We start from the raw sequence: 23,403 nt of genomic DNA on the forward strand, positions 1-23,403 counted from the left end.
AGTTTACCACTTACATTTAATCATTAATAAATTAAAATATTAGGTGTTCTACATTAATTAAAAACATCTTAAATAGTGAAAATAAACCATGGGAGAGTTTCTATGGGTGGAGAAAACTTTTCTATTTAATAGTTAAGATTCAAAGAATAATTGCTTTTTATTCTAGAGTTTCAACCTAATTGTAGTGAGATGGGTTAAAGATTAGTTACACTGGGATTTTGTTTGTATATACACACCATGTAAATGCAAAATTTAATCTATGACATATGTATATTAAAATGTGTTGGACTTTATTGATTTACTGTATTAGTACAGCAAAATTGTATACATTCATATATTATAAACATGTATTTCCTTATAGTATTGTTAGAGAAGAGATTACTATAGCTTACTATTTCTTGTCTATTTAGGTTTTAGCAAAATATACATTTTTTCTGTATTTATTTGAAGTATATTCTTCTATAGAGAAAAACTTCTAACTATATTTATAATCTCATACTTTTAAAAATCACATTTTATCTGTTTCATGTTATGTTTTAATCTCAGTAGGTAAAAAGATAATTTAGTAGTGTAACGTCAGTCATATTCTTCATAATTCTGAGCTATTTTGAAATTTAATAGACTCATAGTTTCAGGTTCTAAAACTACACTTTCAATTATGTATTTCTTCATTCCTGAAATGGAATTCTGATAAACTTTATGCACACTAGGTGGTATAAAGTCATGCTGTATAAAGTTACACTTTTCAATGATTTTCTTTCTTCTTAAGTTTAATTTTAAATGACAATTGTGAATGGAATATAGCATTATATGGGATAACCAATAGCATTTTACATTGATTTTAAACGTCTCCCTTACCAGAAAAAATATCATGGAAGAATTACTTAGATTATGGAAAAACCTACTGATGCAAGATATAGAATCCAAGAGCCATAACTGAAGGCTTTAACAATTCAACATGTGAAATTAGCATATATGCCAAAAAATGCCCTTGAGTAAGGAGATAAACCAAAATTTTTGCAAAACACATCATAAACACAGGGCTAAGTTCCTTAGTATATAAAGAGCATTTAAATTCAGTGAGAAAAGACTGATAACCTAATAGAAAAATGGGCAGACAACTTTGATAAACAATTCTGAGAAAAAATAAAGAACATTTCAACATAGAAAAAGATGTCTAACTTCATGCATAATTTTTAAATGCTTTTTAAAAACCGTAGTAAAATACCAGTTTTAATCTGTCAGATTAACAGAACTATGTGGTATTGCAAAAGAGTGTCTGTAATAGAAAGAAGCAAGAAATAATTTTGAATTTCCAATGATGAACTGGACAAACAAATTACACTACATTTATAAAATGGATTCAGACTATTTGGAATTTGAAAATTATGATACTGGTTGCTTTTGAGATAGGGCCTGAAAGATAGTGAGCTTGATTACAAAAGAACTTAATTTTTAATTTTTATTCTTTATGTTTTTTGTTTTTTCTTTGGCATGTTTATGGGTTCTTTAAACATACAAAGCAAGTTTAAAGCAATAAAACTCTTAAGTTAGTAGAACTTCTCAGTGAATACTACTTCAACATCGCCTGTATACCACAACATTCTTGAGCATGCTGGCAATATAAAGATGGATACAATACTGTCCCAACTCTTTTTAAAAAAGTAAGGCAGTACCAATTTGTAAGTAGGGTAAAACTCAATATAGTTGGTACTCTGTTAGAAATGGGTCCTGGAAGGATGCATATCACTTTGTAGATCTCAGAGTAGTTTATGTACTACAAGTTGATAGAGCTTCACAAAAATCTTATGAAATAGAACACTATATGTCCAGAAAAAAATAAAAGATAAGAGCATTTCCTGTACTTACTCATTTAATGCTCACAGCAACCATAGGAAGTCGGTACCATTATCATCCCCATTTTATAAAGGACGTGATGAAATTACACCTAAGTTCCTCACTGTCCTCACTCTTAATACCTAAACTGTTCTGCTCGAACTTTATTCAGTTATCTGAATTCATGTCTACTTTGCAAATATGAGACTCAGTTTAAATAATTAGTTCAAGATTATAATGCCAGTACTCTTCTGCCACAGAGCCATTTTGATAGTGCACCCTCTTGTGATAAGTACTAATGACAAATCACAGACTGTGTGGTTTCTCTAAGAAAACAATGGCAGTGAAAAGAACTTACTTCCTTTTTATGAAAATATTTCCTCTACTCAAGTAGTACCAAATAAGTTGTTTTGCTTAGTAACTTTTGTATGACTTCTTAAGAAATTTTCAATATTACTGGATAAAAAACTGATACTCACTTAAATCTTGTTTCTGCTTTATGAAAAGACTGTCAGCAATCCAGAATGAAGGCTGTGCTAACAAAATTCCAACTTTTCTGTGGGATGATCCAAAAACAGCAAACAGAATGCATTAAATTTCTTAACAGTGGCAAGTGTGTACATGCATGCTATGCCATTCCTGTGATTAGCTGCTTTTTGGTGTGCATAGATTAGAGTTGGAATACTTTGATTTTCAAACATGTTCCATAGGTAATTTTTTAGATAGAAAAAATAAGCGGAGTTAACTTAAGAGCATGTGAGATCTGTGTACTACATTTATATAGCTCTAAACTGAATATATGTGTTGAGTCTCATTTTAGAACATTTGCCTTGACAGTGTATCTTCATATGTCAAAGACATTTGCTGGATTAAGATCCTGAATTGTTTCTCTTGCTGTATTCAGAAGCAGGTTTATACAAGTACTCTGATGAGAAACAGAGAATATGAAGTACATATAATGATCATTAAATTAAGAGGAGGCATAGTTCACTGTGTTAAGCAATATTTAATCTTGTTTCTTCCATAATCCTATCTCAGTCTTAGTAGCCTTAGTGACAGACTCAAAAGCCAATACCAGGATTATTAAAAAACTTGTTAAAAAGCAAACGTCTAAGCTAAAGGAACAAATGTATGCGGAAATAAAGAGTCATTCTGTTTACCTAGAGTTTTCCTGAGCTATCTTCACTTCCATGACATTTCACTAAAATATCACAGAACACAGTATGTATTAACATGGCATTTGATGATGAACCCTATTCTACTTTATATATCATTTTCACCCGTTTAGTAGAATGGCAGAGTGGAAAAGAGATGTAGGTGATATTACATAACATGTATTTAAAATGTATTTTCTTCTTTTCAAATTACAGCAAACTCAGTAAAACTAGAAATGCAGAGTGATGAAGAGTGTGACAGGAAACCCCTGAGCCGTGAAGATGAGATCAGGGGCCATGATGAGGGTAGCAGCCTAGAAGAACCCCTAATTGAGAGCAGCGAGGTGGCTGACAACAGGAAAGTCCAGGAGCTTCAAGGCGAGGGAGGAATCCGGCTTCCGAATGGTAAACTGAAATGTGACGTCTGTGGCATGGTTTGCATTGGGCCCAATGTGCTTATGGTACATAAAAGGAGTCACACTGGTAAGCAGCTGAAAGAATAACCTGATGACTGCCTGTGACATCTGATGTTGATATTACCTGACATCTATTCTCTTTCCTTTTTATTCAGGGGTGGCAGTGGTGAAAACTACCTTTTCAGAATTCTGCTAGTATTGGATTGCAGAAAAACAGAGAGTAGCCTGGGTCTTGACTTCCAGCCTTCAAATCTGAATAGCATATCAAAAAAGAAGTTTGGGATTCAGTTTCCACAGTTCTTAATATAGCAATAATATGATAAGGGTTCAAAAGGTATAGGAGAATTTCATTGTGTAACTTAATTTTTTTGTATTTCTATACATATTTTACCATACCCATGGGCAGGTAATATAGTTTGCTAGATAAGAGTTTATACTACAAAATGGTACTCATGCATTTATATAAGTGAATAATTTTCACTTTATCCAGTTAACTCCTTGGAATACAATTTCTAATCAATCTCTGCCTACCACAGGTCTCAGTAGCAGGCAGGTGCTTTTGTAGTTCAGGGATGCTACCATCTTTCTGTAGTTGTTGGTTGTAACTCCTGCAAGGATATATATAGGATTGAATATGACAAATAGTGGCTGATGTGTAGGTTGGAATATGTAATTCTGGCACAGAGTAAGGAAAAAGCCCTCAGATTAATTCATACTATATTTTTAAACATTTGAGAGGTGAAAAGTTTTTCATGAAAACTAACCAAATGAGAAGGCCTTACTTAAATCTTTTTAAACCCTTTGCCAATTTTTTTTCTTAAAAGCCAACAGAAATGAGATAGTAAGTGGTAAGCTAGGAGGATCATTGACTCTTAACAAAAAAAGTTTCAAGTTCATGTGAAAATTGGTTTAATGGTAATGATGGCTTTCACTATAATGCAAAGTAGTAGTGTACGGTAAAATATTAATAACTAATATTCTCAGAGTTTTAAAAAACACTCAGAAGAAATATAAATCACAATAAATTTATTTAAAAGTTTTATTTCTAAATAGTTTAATAATTACATGCTTAAAGCATTAAAGATACAAGGTAGGTCAAAGTCTTTATTAATTTGAACGTTTCATAATACACATGAAGAAACAGTCAAGTGATTTGTCCACTATCCCTTATATAGGTAAAGGCATTGCTGAAGCTAGAACCAGGGTTTTCTGATGCCCATACTGGTTTTGTTCAGACATACTATTGCTTGGTTTGTCAGTATACCAATAATTTATTATAAGGTATAACTGTAAACTAAGACTGATATTTTAAACATTACAGTGAGAAGTTATACATTAAAATCAGTGTTATCATAATCAAAATCATCAGCTTTAGAACATATTTACTTATTCCAATCATATAGTCAATTACATTTTGCTTTTCGGTTTCTTTATCTCCTTTTTAAACAGCACCATCTTTTAAAGATATTTATATTACCAGTGTTTTTTTTTCTTTAATTTTTAAAAGTATCTTAGAAAAGGCTGAAAGATCAAGCTTGGTATCTGCTTGATAAAAAGAAAAGGGAAAAGCCTATAAAATAATCTACTTTTCATCTATGCTCATGAGCTAATTCTAACGACACTTCTAAAAACAAGTTTCACAAAGTTATAATATATTCATTATGTAAGAGTGATTATATTAAGGAAGATAATACTCATTCAAATGTGTGACTTCTCCCAGCTAGTAAAATACAAACAAAACAGTCAGTCTAATGGTTTTTCAGTTGAACTGCATGCAATGTTAAATTTTAAGCTAAAAAATAATCTAAAAACAGTATTTAGAAGATTTTTAATTAATCTTTTATGTTCTGAATTAAGAAAAGTCAGAGAACCAGAGTACAGTTTTTAGAAAATTTAGGTTAATCAGTGATTCAATGTGATACAATAATATTCATGAAGATTGTTAATTTGTAAATACAATAATAATTATATACCTACTCTACTGTCCTTTTGATATTTACTCGAGTGGTAGAGTTGAATTATTTTATTTTTGAAAACAATCTAATTGGTGTAATAAAGTATATAAACAGTTATACAGATTTCCACAAATCCTAGGAATATGAGACTCACTCAACTAATAGCAGCAAGGAGTATGTTAAAGTACACTTGCAACACTATCTTTTTTGTCAATCAGTGTTTATTGGAGTATTGTGCAAATTATTACACTTTCTTCAGATCTAGATTTTTCTTAAAGTTAATAGCCGTTTACGGAGAAACTGTGATATCTGTCATGCTTTGTCAACTTTGAAATTGTGGATATGATATCTTTAAACAAACACTTAAACATATTTCTGATGATCCAGTTTATACATCTGATTGTGTCCTGCCATTTTCAACACCAGTTTAGTACCATTTTAAGACTAGAAAGTCTATTTACATTTCTTTAATTTAAACTAGATTGAGAAAAATGTAGTCAGAATCTAGTCATTAGCCAAATGTTTTCTCCTTAATACCGTGAACTAGCCTGCATTTTAGAACTTCCCACTCTTACCAGTTGTTTATCTCTAATATTAAAGGCACTGTCTTAAAACCTTATAATGCCTTTGAGAAACATATTTTTTAGTGTTTTTAGTTCATAGAATATCTAATGTAATTTTTTATTTTTTATTTTTTTGAGATGGAGTCTTGCTCTGTCGCCCAGGCTGGAGTGCAGTAGTACGATCTCAGATCACTGCAGTCTCCGCATCCCGTGTTCAAGCGATCCTCCTACCTCAGCTTCCCAAGTCACTGGGATTACAGGTGCCCACCACTATGCCCAGCTAATTTTTGTATTTTTAGTAGAGACGGGGTTTCACCATGTTGATCGGGCTGGTCTCGAACTCCTGACCTCAGGTGATCCACCCACCTTGACCTCCCAAATTGCTGGGATTACAGGTGTGAGCCACTGCACCTGGCCTCTAATATAAAATTGATAGTGAAAAATGATGCAGAACCACCCACTTCATTACAACATCATGGAGCATCAGATTGAATCCGCTCTTCTTCTTTCTCTGTCATACTCTACTAAAGTACCAATTGCAGTGTCTTATTAATGACTTCATTTTATTTATTTGATGTTGCTACTTTAGTAAGTAATCAGGTAATATTGTCATCGGATAGTCCAGGCACTCTTCACGGGGAATACAGAAAGAAGAGTAAAAAAAATAGGGATAGTGAATCAATTCATGCATGAACACATATAGATTGGACATTATAAATGTAGAATTTCCTTAATTTTACCTCTCCTTAATCTACTCCCATCTTTGAAACTCAGTTTCCAGCACCATATTTTGTACATTGCAGCCTTGTGCAGCCAGCCATCCTCTTGCTCAGAGGCACTCAACAGATGCTTGGGATTCTGCATATTTGTAGGTGGTTGTTCCACCCAACATAGGAGCACCCGCTGTCTTTGATTCACCAAAGCAAATTGATGCATGTATATTTGCATTTTAATTGAATATTTAAACACAGATCTAGAAATAGGTGTTTATGAAGGTACATAAAATATCGAAATATAGGATATTCCATAACAAAAATAATATATAATCTGACCCAGTCAATAAATAAAAATGGACCAGTAGATTGGTATATTGAATTTAAAAATAAAAACAAAACAACAGATTCAGATATGGACATGAAGGACACATGACCATATCTTAATTGTTTTCCTGGATCCAGTTTTATTAGTCTAGATTTTTGTGCCTACCAGGGGAAAGATTAGTCATTACGGTTGTAACAAACTACTTAATGTTTTCAGCTTGGATTGTTCCATTAATGTAGTTAGTAAATTTGTAAGGTTTTCTTAAAATTTGCTTTGATATACGTATGAAGAACATGGTTAATATTTTTTTCAGACAATCTCTAAACTGACTCAGAAAGGGCCCATTGATGCAGTCCATTTAAAGAACAAATTATTTACAAGAAATAATTGAGATATGTTGTTTTAAAGTGACATAGACAGTATGGAGTTTTTGCATATGTACTATTTGCATACAGAAAAGATAGTTAACTGAACCTTTTACTTAATTATCAGATAATTTTACATTTATCTCTGTAATGCCTAGGCCAGGAAATACCTCACGACATTGAAAAAAAGGGCTGCTAATGTTTTATAGAAATAACTGTCAAAAATTGAGTCAATTCACTTTTTACTTGTTATTAGACAGATATGGATATTACTTCTATATTTGGATTTTCCTGGAATATAACTATGTATACTTTTAGAAATCTCATAAATTACCCTATGTTTTAATCCTTGTTTCTAACAGTATTGTCATTGAGGATTTCATTATGATTCCAACTAACTTTAGTTTGGAGCACAGTAAAACAATTGGACTCTAGAAATGATAATTATCTTTTCATACAATCAAGACATCAATAGGAGTTAGGCAAATAAAATGAGGAAAGCCATAAAATTAGTATCCAAATGTAAAAAGCATCTATCAAGACTTACAATTCAAATAAATATCTCCCAAAGCCTTATCTTATTGAAATTAAAATGTATTATTTTCAATGCCCCTTTTCTCTTACCAGAAAAAGGAAGAAAACTAGTTACTTTCATCATGCCTTGTTCTTCTTTACTTCCCATGTCCATGGGAACTTACCAAAGGCTTCCACAGTATGACTTCCACCCTGAGCAACCGGACAATATTTCCAGATATACCTAGACCACCTTTTGTTTCTTCTACCCCATTTGGGGATGATCATATAAATTCAGAAGTACTTTCTTATTAAAAAGATTTGAAGATATCGGTAGTATTTTGTAAATGTAAAAGCTAAATTACCCTGTCATTAATCTCATAAAACTCAATTAGTTGAATGTTAAAATTCCTTTTAAAAAAGATATTATTGTTTCATTTTTAGACTAGCATTATTTTTGAATAATGAACTACTCTAAATTAGGGATTTTGAAATATTTCAGCCCACACATTGTAGGAGGTTTAGAGGAAATCTGAGTCAGCATGCTATAGGAGCATTATCTCTTTCGGTTTGTTTGTTTTGTTTTCTTGTTGTTGTTGAGATGGAGTCTCGCTCTGTCGCCCAGACTGGAGTGCAGCGGTGCAACTTCTCTCACTGCAACCTCCGCCTCCCGGGTTCACACGATTCTACTGCCTCAGCCTCCCGAGTAGCTGGGACTATAGGCGCCCGCCACCACGCCTGGCTAATTTTTGTATTTTTAGTAGAGACGGAGTTTCATTATGTTGGTCAGTCTGGTCTCGAACTCCTGACCTCTTGATCCCCCTTCCTTGGCCTCCCAAAGTCCTGGGATTACAGGCATGAGCCACTGCGACCAACCAGGAGTATTATCTAAAAGTAGACATGATTTCAAATTGTTCACCACACTTAGTAATTTAGCTCTTTTGTAAAGTTATTGTGAACGAATTTGTAACTTGCTTGGGAAACCTTACATAGACAGATTTTAAAAGTAAAATCAAATATTTGGAGTGAAAAGTATAATATATATTTGCTATTTTCCTTTTTCTTTAAAAATTTAATTTGTGAAAGAAGTGCCTCCATCTTTCCTTTTAATACTATGTAATTCTGTGGCAGGGATAGGGAGTGGAAAATTCTTGATTTAAAAAGATGCAGCCTGTGATTCCATTAGGAAAGAGAATCAAATAATTAAGTTGTATGTTGTGTGTAAAATAAAAAAGATCTGCCAAAATTTGATTTATTTTAAAACCTTATGTTGGAAGACTTTATATGAGGAGATATAGATCTTACCAGGTTAATCAAACTAAAGAAGATACCACTTAAGGGAACTTTAACATTATAGATAATTTTTTTCAATCCAATATTATCAATATAGGAACTCTTGTACATGTAGCTCGTAAGAGCTCCAGATTTCTTAAGAAAAAACCTTAATCCCCACCACAGACACAGATTATATCTTTTTGGTATGTACCTCATTAAGTTCCCAAAACACTAAGTACTACAGAATTTGAGATATACCTGATCAATTTTTAAATTTATCTAGGTTTTATAACAAATCTATATGACAGAATTTGCAGTAGCTGCTGCCAGAAAGTGACCATAGTTTGTCTTCTTTATACCTCTTAGCTTTCTTTAATTTATTAAAGAAATCATTGAGTTTGCATTACGTCAAAGGGCCAAATAATCTTGAGTTTTTATTATTCACTATTATTATGTGTGTTTCAGTTAAAGATATAGGAAACATGACATTTCAATGTAAACTTTTTGAAAAACTATTAAAATTACAATCATCATCTAGCCTTAGGTACAGAAATGGTCCAGTTCAACCAAAAGGGAATTGTTTGGTAATGTTCTTTTTATTCTAAACTTAGAGCTTTAGTATGATACATTTTTACTATTTACTTATATTTGAATTTATATTTTATTTTGTATATATATTTAGAGATAGGTGAATTTAAAATAATAGCATTTTCTTTATGGTTTGATAATGCTATCAATGTGATCCTACTTGCCATTTGTACTGCTTCATTGCCTACATGTTTTTATATTTGATGACATTGGTGAGTCAGTTGATGGCAACAGACCAAACTTAGAATTGAGGCTTAAAAACTTTATAGCAATATCAGTAATAGAAAAACAGGGAGAAAAGATTCCTTTCAAACAATAATTTTCACAAAACAGGTATATAGGAAATGTCTGGATGAATAATTTTATTTGGAAATTTTGCTAAACATTTTACTATTAGTGACCAGGAGAATCAAGAAACTTGATTTCTTTGTGCTAATGAGCTTTGTAAGCAGGTTCATTTGCTGTACCTTTTAGTTGCCCCTTTCCACATCAGCTAAATGAGGGAGTTAGAATGAAGGTCTCTTTCAGTTCAATTTTTCTGCCAATTTTAAAGAGATAGCATGGTAAAATAAAGAGAACAAGATTTTGTAGCCAAGCTGACCAGGTTCATTTCTCACCTTGACTACTTTCTAGTTCTCTGTAATAAAATACTTTGATCTATGAACTTTAATTTCTTCATTGTTAATTAAAATTAATACTACCTAATTATTGTCATTGTAAGAAAGGATTGAAATATTCTATGGAAAACGTACAATTGTGTGTAAGGCAGTAAAGTGACAGCACCTCGTTGTTCAACCAATGGTAAATGCTATTATTGTTATTCTTATGAGTCAATGATAGGACTTCTGTCACATTTATATACATAGAAGGGAAAAGATATTTGATGTAAAACTTGAGACTTTGGTAACTGTATTAGCAGAGCAAATTCTGCGAAAATAAATGTTTTAAAAACTTATGAGGGAGATGAACATTTTTAGCATAGAGAACTGGCTTTGGTTAACAGTGGATGGCAGATTAGTTACTTGCAACATACCCTAGTTGAACCTTCCCATTTTTTCTCCTTACTGCAGGTGAACGCCCCTTCCACTGTAACCAGTGTGGAGCTTCTTTTACTCAGAAGGGCAACCTTCTGAGACACATAAAGTTACACTCTGGAGAGAAGCCGTTCAAATGTCCTTTCTGTAGCTACGCCTGTAGAAGAAGGGACGCCCTCACAGGACACCTCAGGACCCATTCTGGTAAGTGTCACCAACTCCTTGAGAAGAAAAGTAAAACAGGAAAATTTAGAAGAGTACTATTGGATGATAGTAACATGGCTTTGGTATGTAGTTAGTGATGACCAAGACAATATTATTATTGGTATACATTAGATAATTGATAAATCTATCAGGATGCATGGGTCTTTCATCTTTAGACTTTCAGGCTTGGCAAAAAGGAGCACTGTCAACTGGAGAGTATCTTACTTCAATATATTAGAATAAGAAAGCAGCTGTTATATATTTTCTATGATTTTAAAATTTTAAGAATGCAGTCATTATGGTTAATCCAGCATAAGTGAAGATCCATTATAATATCAGTTATGTTTCGAATTACTATAGAGGAACTGAAAACTGATTTTTTTTTTGACTGATACCGTGCTCAGGCTGGGATCTCTGTGGAAAATAAAATGGTTTCTTTTGAACTTGAAAATATCCTCAGAAAATTGGCCGTTGGAGTATTTTATATTCTAATTTTAACTCTCCTTGTATCTTTAGCTCTCAAACTATAGTCGTTGGGTACTCTGAAACTTTGCTGTGTTTCATAAATCATTAAAAAATTCTAGAATATGACAAGTTCTTGGGAATAAAAGAAAAAAATCTGAAATAAATTTAATGTTTTTAGGAAATGCCAGAAGATAACACATAAAAGAGAAAGAATGATCAGAAATCCAAATGAATCTCATTTGACTTTTAGCATAAATTTTCATAACCAAGAAGTTAAACATGGAAAATTAATACAGAATACTCTCAAGCCAGTTTTATTTGTTTCTTCTGTTCATAATGACATGCTAATTTTTAATTTTAATATGAAGATATGATGGAAGTGATATTTTAATCTACATTGACAAATCGTATTGGAGAGTGCTGAGGTTGTGAGATAATGCTTATTGTATTATCTCTCGTATTACATTTTTCCTTTTCATCCTTAAGGCTGTACTGAGTTTTTAAACATGAATGTGAATTGTGTAAAACTATTTTAAACATTAACTCTTAAATTTGGGGCAGTTACAAAAATTAAATTAATGCAAACATGAAAACAAAATATTTTAAGTATATATTTTTCTTTCCTCCTTGAGTTAAAGGAATTCACTTATTTCCAACTACAACATTTTATGTCTTATTTTAAAATTATGCTATCAAAACTATATCTTAAAGGAGTGTTTTATTATGAAAAGTTTTATTGGAAAGTATTTTTAGGACATGACAGGCATTTCCTTTAACTTGTCATGTACTCTAGCCAGAGTTAAATTATTACTGAGTTGTCCAAAGATTATATAACAAATAGATCTTCATGAACATATATTTTTGCCTCGACTTCATGTAATAAATAACTCTACACATCCATCTTATTTTTGTTGAAATTGTGTTGTTTTTAATATCATGGTTTTGTGTGTGCATATTATGTAATCTGTCTTCATAAATAAAGACATGGTCCTTATTTGCCATCATGCTCATTTTGCAATTTTAGTATACCAAGTTATGATTTTTGCAGATATATAAATAGATATATTCAAATTGGGTAATTCAAGAGAGTTTAATGGAGTCACTGTTGGAGAGGGGGCATCCAGCTACTGCATCACCAAGAGCTGATACCAATTCAATCATGCTTTCAGCTAGAATCTAAAATACTAGTCATCCCTAATATTCTTCATAATAGATAGAATATAAAACAGAGTTGCTATAGTTTTTGCTTCTCTAATTTGCCAGAAAGCTCAAAATTGATCATTATAGTTTTCTTCTTCCATTCAAATACATCTTCCTCTTACTCTTACTCTCTTTAGCACATTGGCTAAATAAGGTTCTTTATCTAATAGGTGACTCAAATTTTATAGGTTCTGAGTCTTTGGTGGTCCTGTCTTTCTTTTATTGCTACAGTTTTTCAATAACTAAAATTATTAGATAACTATTTCAAAAGATATGCCCCAGTAAATCCCCTGAGTTCCAAGCGTAGTTCTTATCCTCAATGTATAGCAACAACTCCAAATCATTCTGGTAGTCTGGAAAAATTGTAAGCCAGTCCCTGTTTGTTTAGCAGCTTGACATGCCCAAAATAGCTAGTGAGTATTCTCAGCTTCCAATACAACAGGACCAGATCTCTGAAACCTGGAGAAAACATTCTTCTTTTGGGAACTGAGGTCTCCAAAACCACCAATCAGAAGGTTTCAGGACACAGAGTAAAAAGCCTTTAAATGGGTTATTTGATGTTATTAGAGTGGCCACCTCTACCTTAACTTCTTTGTTCTCGGACTCATGCCTTCTGGCTATGGAGGAGATGACGTTGACCGTATATCATATCCTGTAGAACACACACACCCAAACTCCTCCCAGCTGGCAACCATACATGAACCACTCCTTTGGTAGGCCATTTCACCACTCCATTTAGCCAGCTGATTCTGGAGGGTGATACATGGGGTACGACCCATGCATTCTATAGATTTGAGCTAATTGTATTTGTCTTGCCATAAAAAGGAGTTTCCTGGTTGAAGGCAGTTTTGCAAGGAATACCAAGGTAATTGGTAAGGCATTCTGTTAAATCCATACTTGAGGGAGCTTCCAAAAATATTGAAGAGAAAGGGAAGGCACATCCCAGTAGGATAAATTTCTGCCTCCTCCATGTTGAAAGAGTCTGATTTAACCTGCCTGCCACTACTTGCTTGGTTGCTCTCCCTCAGGAATGGTGCCATATCAGGGTCTCAGCATTGGAAAATTGTGAACTCAGCAGTGGTGGTAGTTAAATCAGTCATGAAGAAGAAGGAAGTCTATGTAATTGAATCTGTTCATAGTTTCTGTATCCCTACTCCCATTATCACTGTGTACATTAGCCCACTGAGCAAGTACCAGGTAAGCCTGGTAAAGAGTCTGACATTCATGAGCTTACTTTGTCCAGATTACTAAGGGCCTTCTCTACAGTGAATGCCCTCTAGAGAGAATTTACATAGAATACCATATCATCACAATTTTTTGCCAATTCTGAAAGATACATCCTCATAACTCTCCCCTAGACCTTCTCTCACCAGTCATCCAATTTTGTTCTTTGAAATCCTTGACCGTATGGCCATTCCATATATCATTACCTTGACTGTCTCTTCTTCCATGCAAAGTACAGTTAAATATACCAGCTGAATGAAATTCTGGCTGCTGGAGGGATAGCCACTGTATTTCAGGGCCATCTCCCTTAAGTGGACCTGTAAACACTGTAGTCACAGCTGATATTGAATACTAGGCAGTCTATTTACAAACCAGATCTGCACTGTTTCATCCTCATCAACTGGTCACTGAGAATGCCCCAAAAGGCCATACAGATGGATTGAAGCAAAAAGATTGAGAAATAGTAGTAGCAGGTATTAGAGACCTCTGAGCTACTTGCTCATACAGTATACTTGGGCTTCCTCAACCAGTGTAAGAAGGCTGCAGGGAAGGAAAATATACCAGTGAAATGCTGTTGTATACATTTTTGATATGTTGAATTAGATAACACCTAGTTCATGATGCACGGTTTGGGCCACATTGTAATTGGGAGTCCTATTGCCTGGTACCCAATCTTAACCAAAGTTCATTTGCAAGTAAGGAATGGCTTTTCAAATGGAGGTTAGTTATTGTTAGAAGACTGCATGTCTTTACTATAAAACCATGAGGGATCTATACACTGAGGCTTCCATTAACAGAGATGTCATGCAGCATCTCCATTTGCCGTAGACATTTCCAAAAATCATTGCATCTGCTGAATCTTAGAGTCAAAGGTAGAGGGAGCTTTCATCATGGCAGGAGTATGACGCGGATCCTTTTCTTGCCCCAGACTGCTCTCAAAATGGACAACCTGTGGATTACCTAGTACATGCACCACAGAAGTATACCCAAATATGGTCTATGTTGCTTCTAAAATCTAGAGAGGCCGCCATATTTTGTGCTTCATTTTCACGAAGGAAGGTGCAGGGTGCAGCAATTTCTCACTTACGATGGAGGATCTATTTCAGCATGCCCAGATCACTGGCCCGTAAAATTTTACCAATGCGGAAAGTCCCTGAACTTTCTTGGAGTTTATCTCTCGTTCTATAGCATATACCTCTTACTGAGGCATCTCAAATATTTACTATATCCTTCTCCCAAGTTTGATCAATGTAATGTCATGAATATAATATTCCAGCTTGATGTTTTGTGGGATGTCAAGATGAACAAGATTTCTTCTTGTTATGTGTTATGTGTTATGTGTTATGACAAAGAGAGTACAGTTGACTTAGCCCTAAGGTAAGATAGTAAATGTATGTTGCTCCTGCAGTGTGAAGGGAAAAAACCGCTTCTGATTATCTTTGTTATACAAATTACCTTAACCAGAAATCAAGTCCATTGCTTCATACCTAGTGTCGGGGGCTATATTAATATGCTCCAGTAAAGATTGTGTAGCTAAAACTGCATCTACAGTTAGTATTATGAAATGATGAAGTCTGCATCAATGCCGTGCATTAGCCTAATAAACAGTTTAAATGGGGGTATAGTACGAATTATCACCCCTAACATCTTTCAGTTTTCTGATGGTTTCACTCATGTCTGTTATTGACCCGTAGAATTACTATTTCTTTTAGTTTGCTGTCTTGGAAGAGGTGATGGTTGTAGGGCTGTGCTGTCCAATATGGTAGCCACTAGCCTCACGTGGTTATTAAACACCTAAATATGGCTAGTGCTACATGTTGAAAGAATATCTTTTATTCTTCTTTTTTTTACGACAGTTTTATGTATGTTAATTATACCTCAATGAAGTTGTTGGGGGGAAGGGAGAAGATACTACCATCCCATGTTTCTCTTTCTCATCATTGCCCCACTACCAAAAACTAGTGGTCTTAGTATTGTCCATTGTATTTAGCACTGCAATTTTATAACCTTTCAAATCAGATTCTGGAGTTGGTCTTCAGCCTTATTTGCCCTGAGGCTTAAGTGGATAAGGTACCCTTTTAAAACTGATATCAACTTTCTGGTATTTTGTCTGTATTCTGACTTGAGTATTCAAGGCATGCAGTTTGTCTTTTACCTTTGTGTGCTCCTTAGGGCCATCAGCCATATCATGCTATAATCTTTACACACTGCCATTGCTGCTTTAGCAAATAATGCCACAGCTCCCAAAGCCTTACCCTGCATCGTACATCCTTACCTGCTACCACCAGTGACAATTTGAATAATCATCTTGCCAGCACATGCCTTGGATCACTACTGTCCCATTAACTCCCTGATAAGGAGGCTATCCTGCTATCCCTGAATTCCATTTTGACTGGAGCTTTGGGCCGTTCCTGATACCAATAACTCTTATCAGTCTGGATCCTGACAAGAAAAGAGTAAGACACACAAATGGGGAAAATTTGGGGACGTGCATGAAAGACAAATATTCACAAAAGAATGGTTAGGAATTAGGGTAGTCTACAAAAGATGGTTGGGTCTACAATAGTAGGAAGCCATTACTAGCTCTAGCCTGAAAGGGAAAGGGGATCTAGAGGTCACTGGAGTTAAGAGAAATAGGATAGAGTCTTGAGCACTGACCTTCAGTAGAAGAATGTAGCCTTTGCTAACCTGTGACTTGGGAAATAAACACCCTGACCTCACTCTTTCCACCCTCCAGTCTCTTACTGGTGCCTCACATTGACTAAACTTAACCAGAAGCCAGAGGACAAGAGAGCCTATTGATTAAAGCCAGTAAAAATTAGCTTTTGCAGGAGCAGAGCAAAGAAATGTGGAAAATGGCTATGGCAGCCAAACAGAGAATGTACCACAGATTAACTAAAATTTAAGAACTAGTGCTTAAAATTACTAGTATAGAGCAGGGGTCCCCAACCTCCTGGCTGCAGACTAGTACCAGTCAGTGGGTGGTTTCTTACAAACTGAGCCGCACAGCAGGAGGTGTGCAGCAGGTGAGCAAGCATTACTGCCTGAGCTCCTCCTCCTGTCAGATCAGTGGTAGCATTAGATTCTCATAGGCACACAACCTATTGTGAATTGCGCATGCGAGGGACCTACTTTGTGTGCTCCTTATGAGAATCTAATGCCTGATGATCTGAAGTGGAATAGTTTCATCCTGAAATCATTCCCCCACCACCCGTCGTTTGTGTTCCATGAAACTGGTCCCTGGTGCCGAAAAGGTTGGGAACTGCTGGTATAAAGTATTAAGGGGAATATAAAGATTTTAAGTTTAATCTCTTTTTTTTTGAATATTATTATTGGTAGAAAGTATTTGCCTCCCTTTTTCCTCCGGGTAAAAACTGTCCATTGTTTTATTGTATTGTTATTTATCATGTTGGATATTAATACCACATTTCTGCTTCCTATATTGTAGACTTAAACATTTCTTATCTTGGTTTTCACTTAGTAGGTTGGTAACAACAAGTCCAGCATTGGTGTGCATGAATACGTTACTGTGATAAATGTTACGGTTTAAAAAAAATGAAAAATACTTTGAAAAATATCTGGAATATGACATGTATTAAGTGAATACTAGGGGCGTATGTGTGCCCTGCATGATCCCTGTACAAGGTGGTATTTTTCTGCTTAGGAACTCTGCTTGTCCTCTGGAGGACACCAAGTAGTGTCTTGGTTTTTACTGCATAGGCCTGGTAGTTAGGTTATTTATCTGGAATTTCTTCAGCTTTCCCTATACAGTAGACACTGTATGAAGCATTTTCCCTGGTTTCTTTAATAAAAAACCTTTTTATCCAACATAAGCAAAAAGAGATTGTTTGTAGATTAATAGCAATAAGTCTAGTAACATGGAAAATGCATTTTTGAAAAGTTTTTACTTTAAAAACTATAAATGTAATATATATTTTATTGTGTATCTTTTTATTTAAGTCCAAGCTGTTTTCTTTCAGTGAGAAATTTGGTTGTTGAATGACATGTAATTTTTCTGGCTTAAACCATACCCATAACACATCATCTTCAGTTACATTTTCAGTTTCTTTAAGAACTTAAAGATCCTATGAAGCAATCAGACTTCTATTCATTTTTGAAGATTTTTTCACTAATTTTTATGATTATTTTTGTTCACATTCATTTCTTTAGAAATATTTTTATCAGCTCATCTTTATTGAATCTTTTCAAAGTGGTAAAATTTGGTTTCATAGAAACAGTGTTCTTTTTGTAATTATTTCATTGGAAATAATTATAGCAGGTAAACTGGCATATATAGGTTCTGCTACAGTCATACCTGACTGTTAGTGACTATACAAACAGCTCAACTGCTAGGAGTATACTCGGATATACCAAAGAAGAACCTATGAGCTCCAAGAATTCAGTGTTTTTGGTTATCCATTAGTATGTTTTACAAAGAGAATGGAGAGGCAGTTTCATTATCAGAACCTCTCGCTTTGGTTATTCCTGTTGTACAGGTGAAGAGACTGAGGCAGAAAAGAAGTCACACAGGACCAAGGCAGCAAACTCCACAATTGGTGCTCATCACCACCCTGCTAAGTGATAAACGACACAGCTCATATTATTTATTCTATAAAGCTTTAACTCTACTGAAGTAACTCCTAATGATTGAAAAAAAAAAAATGTACTGCCTAGAAGTCAGGAGATCAAGACATGTGGGTTTTAGGGTAGCTTGCTGCAAATTAGCTATGGGGCTTTGGCAAGTCACTCAATTCGCTCTTTAAATCTCCTGGTGCTGCTATTATATGATGCAAACTACAACGTATTATCTTGTCTCCCTGGACTTTGCTAATCAGTCACTACTACCACACCTTAAAGAGTAGTCTCCACTCCCTCCAAATTACTTCTTCTTTTTTTCAGTATTTTGCCCTAGTTTATTTTAAAATAAGTTTGTATGAAACCGAATTAACATCTTAAGGTTTATATTGAGTCTTCACAGGACCAATATTTTTTGTCTACTACTGTCTGATATCCTACATCTGATAGCCTTGAAGTGTCTAAGAAAGAAAAAAAAATAACTTTTTTTATGTGAAATTTAAATGACATTTTAAGAAGGAGAAAGAGAAGAGGGAAAGGGGAGACAAATAAATAATTAAAACGTTTTATGAACAAAGATCAGCTAAAGATTACAGTCAAGTTGTGGCCAGGTGCGGTGGCTCACACTTGTAATCCTAACACTTTGGGAGCCTGAGGCAGGCGGATCATGAGGTCAGGAGATCGAGACCATCCTGGCTAACATGGTGAAACCGTGTGTCTACTAAAAATACAAAAAATTAGCCAGGCGTGATAGCACACACCTGTAGTCCCAGCTACTCGGGAGGCTGAGGCAGGAGAATTTGCTTGAACCTAGGAGGCGGAGGTTGCAGTGAGCCGAGATCACCCCACTGCACTCCAGCCTGGGCAACAGAGCGAGACTCTGTCTCAAAAAAAAAAAAAAAAAGATTACAGTCAAGTTTTTAGCCCACTGAGAAAGTGAGCTTCACTTTTAAAAACATGTCCCAGAGATATATTACATAAAGTTATAGGAAAATAAAAGGTACTAGTCTATACTTGAAACTCTTGCTATTCAGTAATCTTGAGATTTACCATACAAATAATCTACTTCGCTTTATGTAAACTTATAACGTAGTATTTAAGCGACTTTTTAATGATGAATCAATGCTTCTGCTAAAAAATGATTTTTATTAGTTTTGTCTCAGATTTTTCAGTTTTGCAGGTGATTATAGTTCTTTCTTATAAATTTGATTACTGTGGTTTGTACATTATATATATTATACCTTTTAATTTATTATACCTAATACTCTGAGGAAAATACTGTTTAAATTAAGCTGTGGACCCCTATTAGTCAAAATAGTATTTGGCATACTTATTATTTTAAAAAATCTAGGAGGCAATAGAATTACATATTTTTTCTCATTAGTATTTCAGGTATATTTTGTATATACTCTTATGCTGTACCCAAATTAAAGGTTTAAAACAGAAGAGTGTATAATGTTAATATATGAGAAACATATATGTGTTATACATTTCTTTTTGTAAATTATATGGAGAAAAACGATGAGTAAGAATGTGTCTCCATAGAAGGGAACAACACATACTGGGGCCTATTGGAGAGTGGAAGGTGGGAGGAAGGAGAGAATCAGGAAAAAATAACTAATGAGTACTATGCTTAATACCTGGATGAGGAAATAGTCTATACAAAAAAACTCATGACACGAGTTTACCTATATAACAAACCTGCACATGTACCCCTGAACTTAAAATAAAAGTTAAAAAAACAGAATGTGTCTCATAGAGTCTCAAAATATTTTTATACCAGATGAAAAATTCAGTTTTGGCGATAGAATTATACTGGTTCAGAGTACTATGAAAAATTATTTATTGCTCAAAAATGGAGTTGTCCAAATACATTTGAAAATTAAAAATCCTAATTTTCCAAGGACATTTATTCATTGTCTCTTATATTCTAAAAAAGCCAAGTATTTGTTGAGTACCATATATTTAAGATACTTGTTAGTTCTAAAACTAGGTTATTTTTCAAAGATTTATAAGTAAAATGTCCTTAAGTAAGCAAATAAGTAAAGGAATTGTTTTCTAGTATTTTTGTTCATCCTCATTTTAAGAAAATAATTATTTCGTATTTTCAATAATGCTCTTAAATTCTAAGTAAAACCTTAGCTTTCAATTGAACCAGCATTTAGTATATGATATAATTATGTATTTGTGTATATCACTTGAAAATAACTACTTTGTAAAATTAGTTATCTGTGTCACATAACTTTGGAGTAAGAGAGATTTGAGGAACCTTACAATGTCAAAGTTCTTTTGACTTAAGGTTGATAATGCCTAAACTATTCTGAACATATATCTCTTTTATTTCCAAACACTTTAGGAATGTTGATTTTTACAACACTACTTTGTGATCTGTTCAGTGTTTGACAATTTTCAGCTTATGAAGTTTGTTGTTTATGTCTAATTGTCAGTTTTAAGCTATTCTGTTCCATAAAAAGGAACTGGACCAGATGTACCATATAAATCCCCATCTGTTAAAACAACAACTTCCTCCAAACTAAAAAACATTGTGTGTGTGTGTGTGTGTGTGTGTGTGTGTGTGTGTGTGTATGTCTATATATAGATACATCTATGTAAGGACTATCTTTATTTTTCAAGTCCCTGTAATTCCAAGGACTATATTTTGTCCACAAAAATAGCTCAGAAATGTTGAATGCTTATATTAGCTCCTAATATTGGCTTTTAAAAATCCCAGTTAAATAGCCTAGTTTATATTTTGTTCAGTTATGCCTTTACCTATTATGGGAAAATTACTGTAAAGTATTATGACTCACCTTGCATTTAAATATATTTGCACATTTATTTTTAATAGAATTTCAAACTAACATGCATTTTTAAGGTATATGCTACATGCCCTCAGAGAAACTGGTGAGACAAGATAGTCTTTTTTACATCTTCAAGTTTCTTAAAAATAAAATAAAAAATTACCATGTGGCTTGGATTAAGATGGAGCTCATCTTTGCCATATTGTTTAAAGAAACAATGTAATGTTAGTTACTCTAGTTTTAAATCTCATAGAAATAGTCTCTTGATTTGTCACAATATGTCAAACATATTGTCCTCTCTTACTAAGGAATTTATTATCACGATCACATCATTTCTTTAATTTGACAACTGATTAGTGATTTCATAAGCTAAAGTATTTTCTAATGTACTGTAGCATTTGTCATCACTTACTCTCTTTTATAATACAGTAATTTCTATTTTGTTTTATTTAAATTATCTTCCCCTCTTCTTTTGAGTTTTGTGGTCTGCTCTTTCTTGTCTTTCTTATAAGTCTTTTCACCCAATCCTTCAACCATTTGCTTCCACATTACTTCACTTTTTTTTGTAATGACTACCAGAAAAAAAGTACATAAATAACTTTCTTCAGTGTATGTATCATGCAAAATGTTTTGTATAAGATGGGATTGCTGCAAGTTATAAACCTTTGGATATTAATATTACTGATAGTTTTGTGGAATCATTGAGGACAAAAAATTTCTGAAAATTAGGTACTTGGCCAGTAGATTATGATAATTAGTTGTTTTCATGTTTACATTATTTTAAAACCAGACCAGCCAGACGCAGTGGCTCATGCCTGTAGTCTCAGCACTTTGGGAGGTCAAGACGGGCGGATCATGAGGTCAGGAAATCGAGACCATCATGGCTAACATAGTGAAACCCTGTCTCTACTGAAAATACAAAAAATTAGCCAGGCATGGTGGCGGGCACCTGCAGTCCCAGCTAAGGGAGGCTGAGGCAGGAGAATGGCGTGAACCCAGGAGGCGGAGGTTGCAGTGAGCAGAGATCGTGCCACTACACTCCAGCCTGGGTGACAGAGTGAGATTCTTCTGTCTCTCAAAGAAAAAAAACCAGACCACCATGACTTTTTTTTTTTTTTTTTGAAACCGGATTTTCCAAGGTTATCCTTAAAAAACCACAAAAGGTAGACACATTGAATTAAATTATGCTGGTTTAGAAATTGAATCCAGTACAGCTCATTCATAATAGTGATGGTGCATTAAATGTAGTATAATTTGTCCTGCAGGCTTCTTATGAGAAGGAACTGTTTTAAACTGATTGTAGACCTGGCACCTGGCCCACTTTCTGGGTGATCTCCCAAGTGTGAACTTTCCCCACCCTCAGCCCCTCCTTTCCTTCCTGGAGGTGGTTGATAGAGGTGGATTATACCGATAATTACACAAGCAGTGTCAGTTGCACACATGATTTGCATAACTGTGCTGTGCTGATTTCATCCATCAAATCCTGATACTGATGCCCTTGTTGCTTCACTGTATGCTTTGCGATAAACACTGAAGAAAGGAGATGGGATTAATATTTTCATTCTTGACTCTTCAGACACACACTTGAGGTCCTACTCATTGAAATTTACCCAGAAGGTAAAAGCCACTTTCAGTCAGGCCAGCTGTAAGACAGCCCATTTGATTTCCACCAGGTAGAACACCTCTTTCCCCCTACCCCAGACCAATAATCATTATATGTTTCTTATAAAAGAAAGTAAAACTTTTAATAGCATATACAATCTCATCTTTTATGAATTTTAGTAGTCATGCTTCTTTCAGAACCTATTTCTAGAAGGAATTAAAAGTCTTTCTTTTATAATTCTATGTAGCTCTTTTCACCTCGGTGCAAGTCATTTAGAAGATCAATTTACTGTAGGAAGCTTTCCTTCCTACTTTATTTTCAGGAATTCTAAAGAAATGGACAAGATTCCTGGGTGCTTTCTCATTATTTTAAATATTCTACATTGTCCTCATTCCAAAGTTTGCTACCACAGTTTTGTACCCTGCATGGATTTAGTGTGGACAGTCTTAACTTTGGTCATTTCACATTTTCCCTTCCACACCATGAGTCTGCAGGCCTGGCATGTTTGCAACTCCACAACAGAAGTGGAGAGGCTGCACACAAACTTTATTACTCACCCAGTATCCAGAAGGATATGACACATTGGGATGT

General features: G+C 34.3%; 1 protein-coding gene across 2 annotated transcripts in view; it reads left to right on the forward strand.

Moving 5' to 3' along the window:
- The window catches only part of IKZF2 (IKAROS family zinc finger 2 (Helios)), a 155,347-nt gene that overhangs the window by 91,791 nt on the left and 40,153 nt on the right, over window positions 1-23,403 (forward strand). The window contains exons 5-6 of one of the 2 annotated variants that reach the window (XM_011932321.1): window positions 3,207-3,395; window positions 10,777-10,944. In XM_011932321.1, coding sequence (XP_011787711.1) covers window positions 3,207-3,395; window positions 10,777-10,944 — 357 coding nt within the window. Of the gene's footprint in view, window positions 1-3,206; window positions 3,474-10,776; window positions 10,945-23,403 lie in introns of both variants that reach the window. The other variant, XM_011932320.1, reaches the window with a different exon arrangement.

This window comes from Colobus angolensis, unplaced genomic scaffold (genome assembly GCF_000951035.1).
Source record: "Colobus angolensis palliatus isolate OR3802 unplaced genomic scaffold, Cang.pa_1.0 Scaffold95, whole genome shotgun sequence".
In the NCBI taxonomy this organism is placed as follows: Eukaryota; Metazoa; Chordata; class Mammalia; order Primates; family Cercopithecidae; genus Colobus; species Colobus angolensis.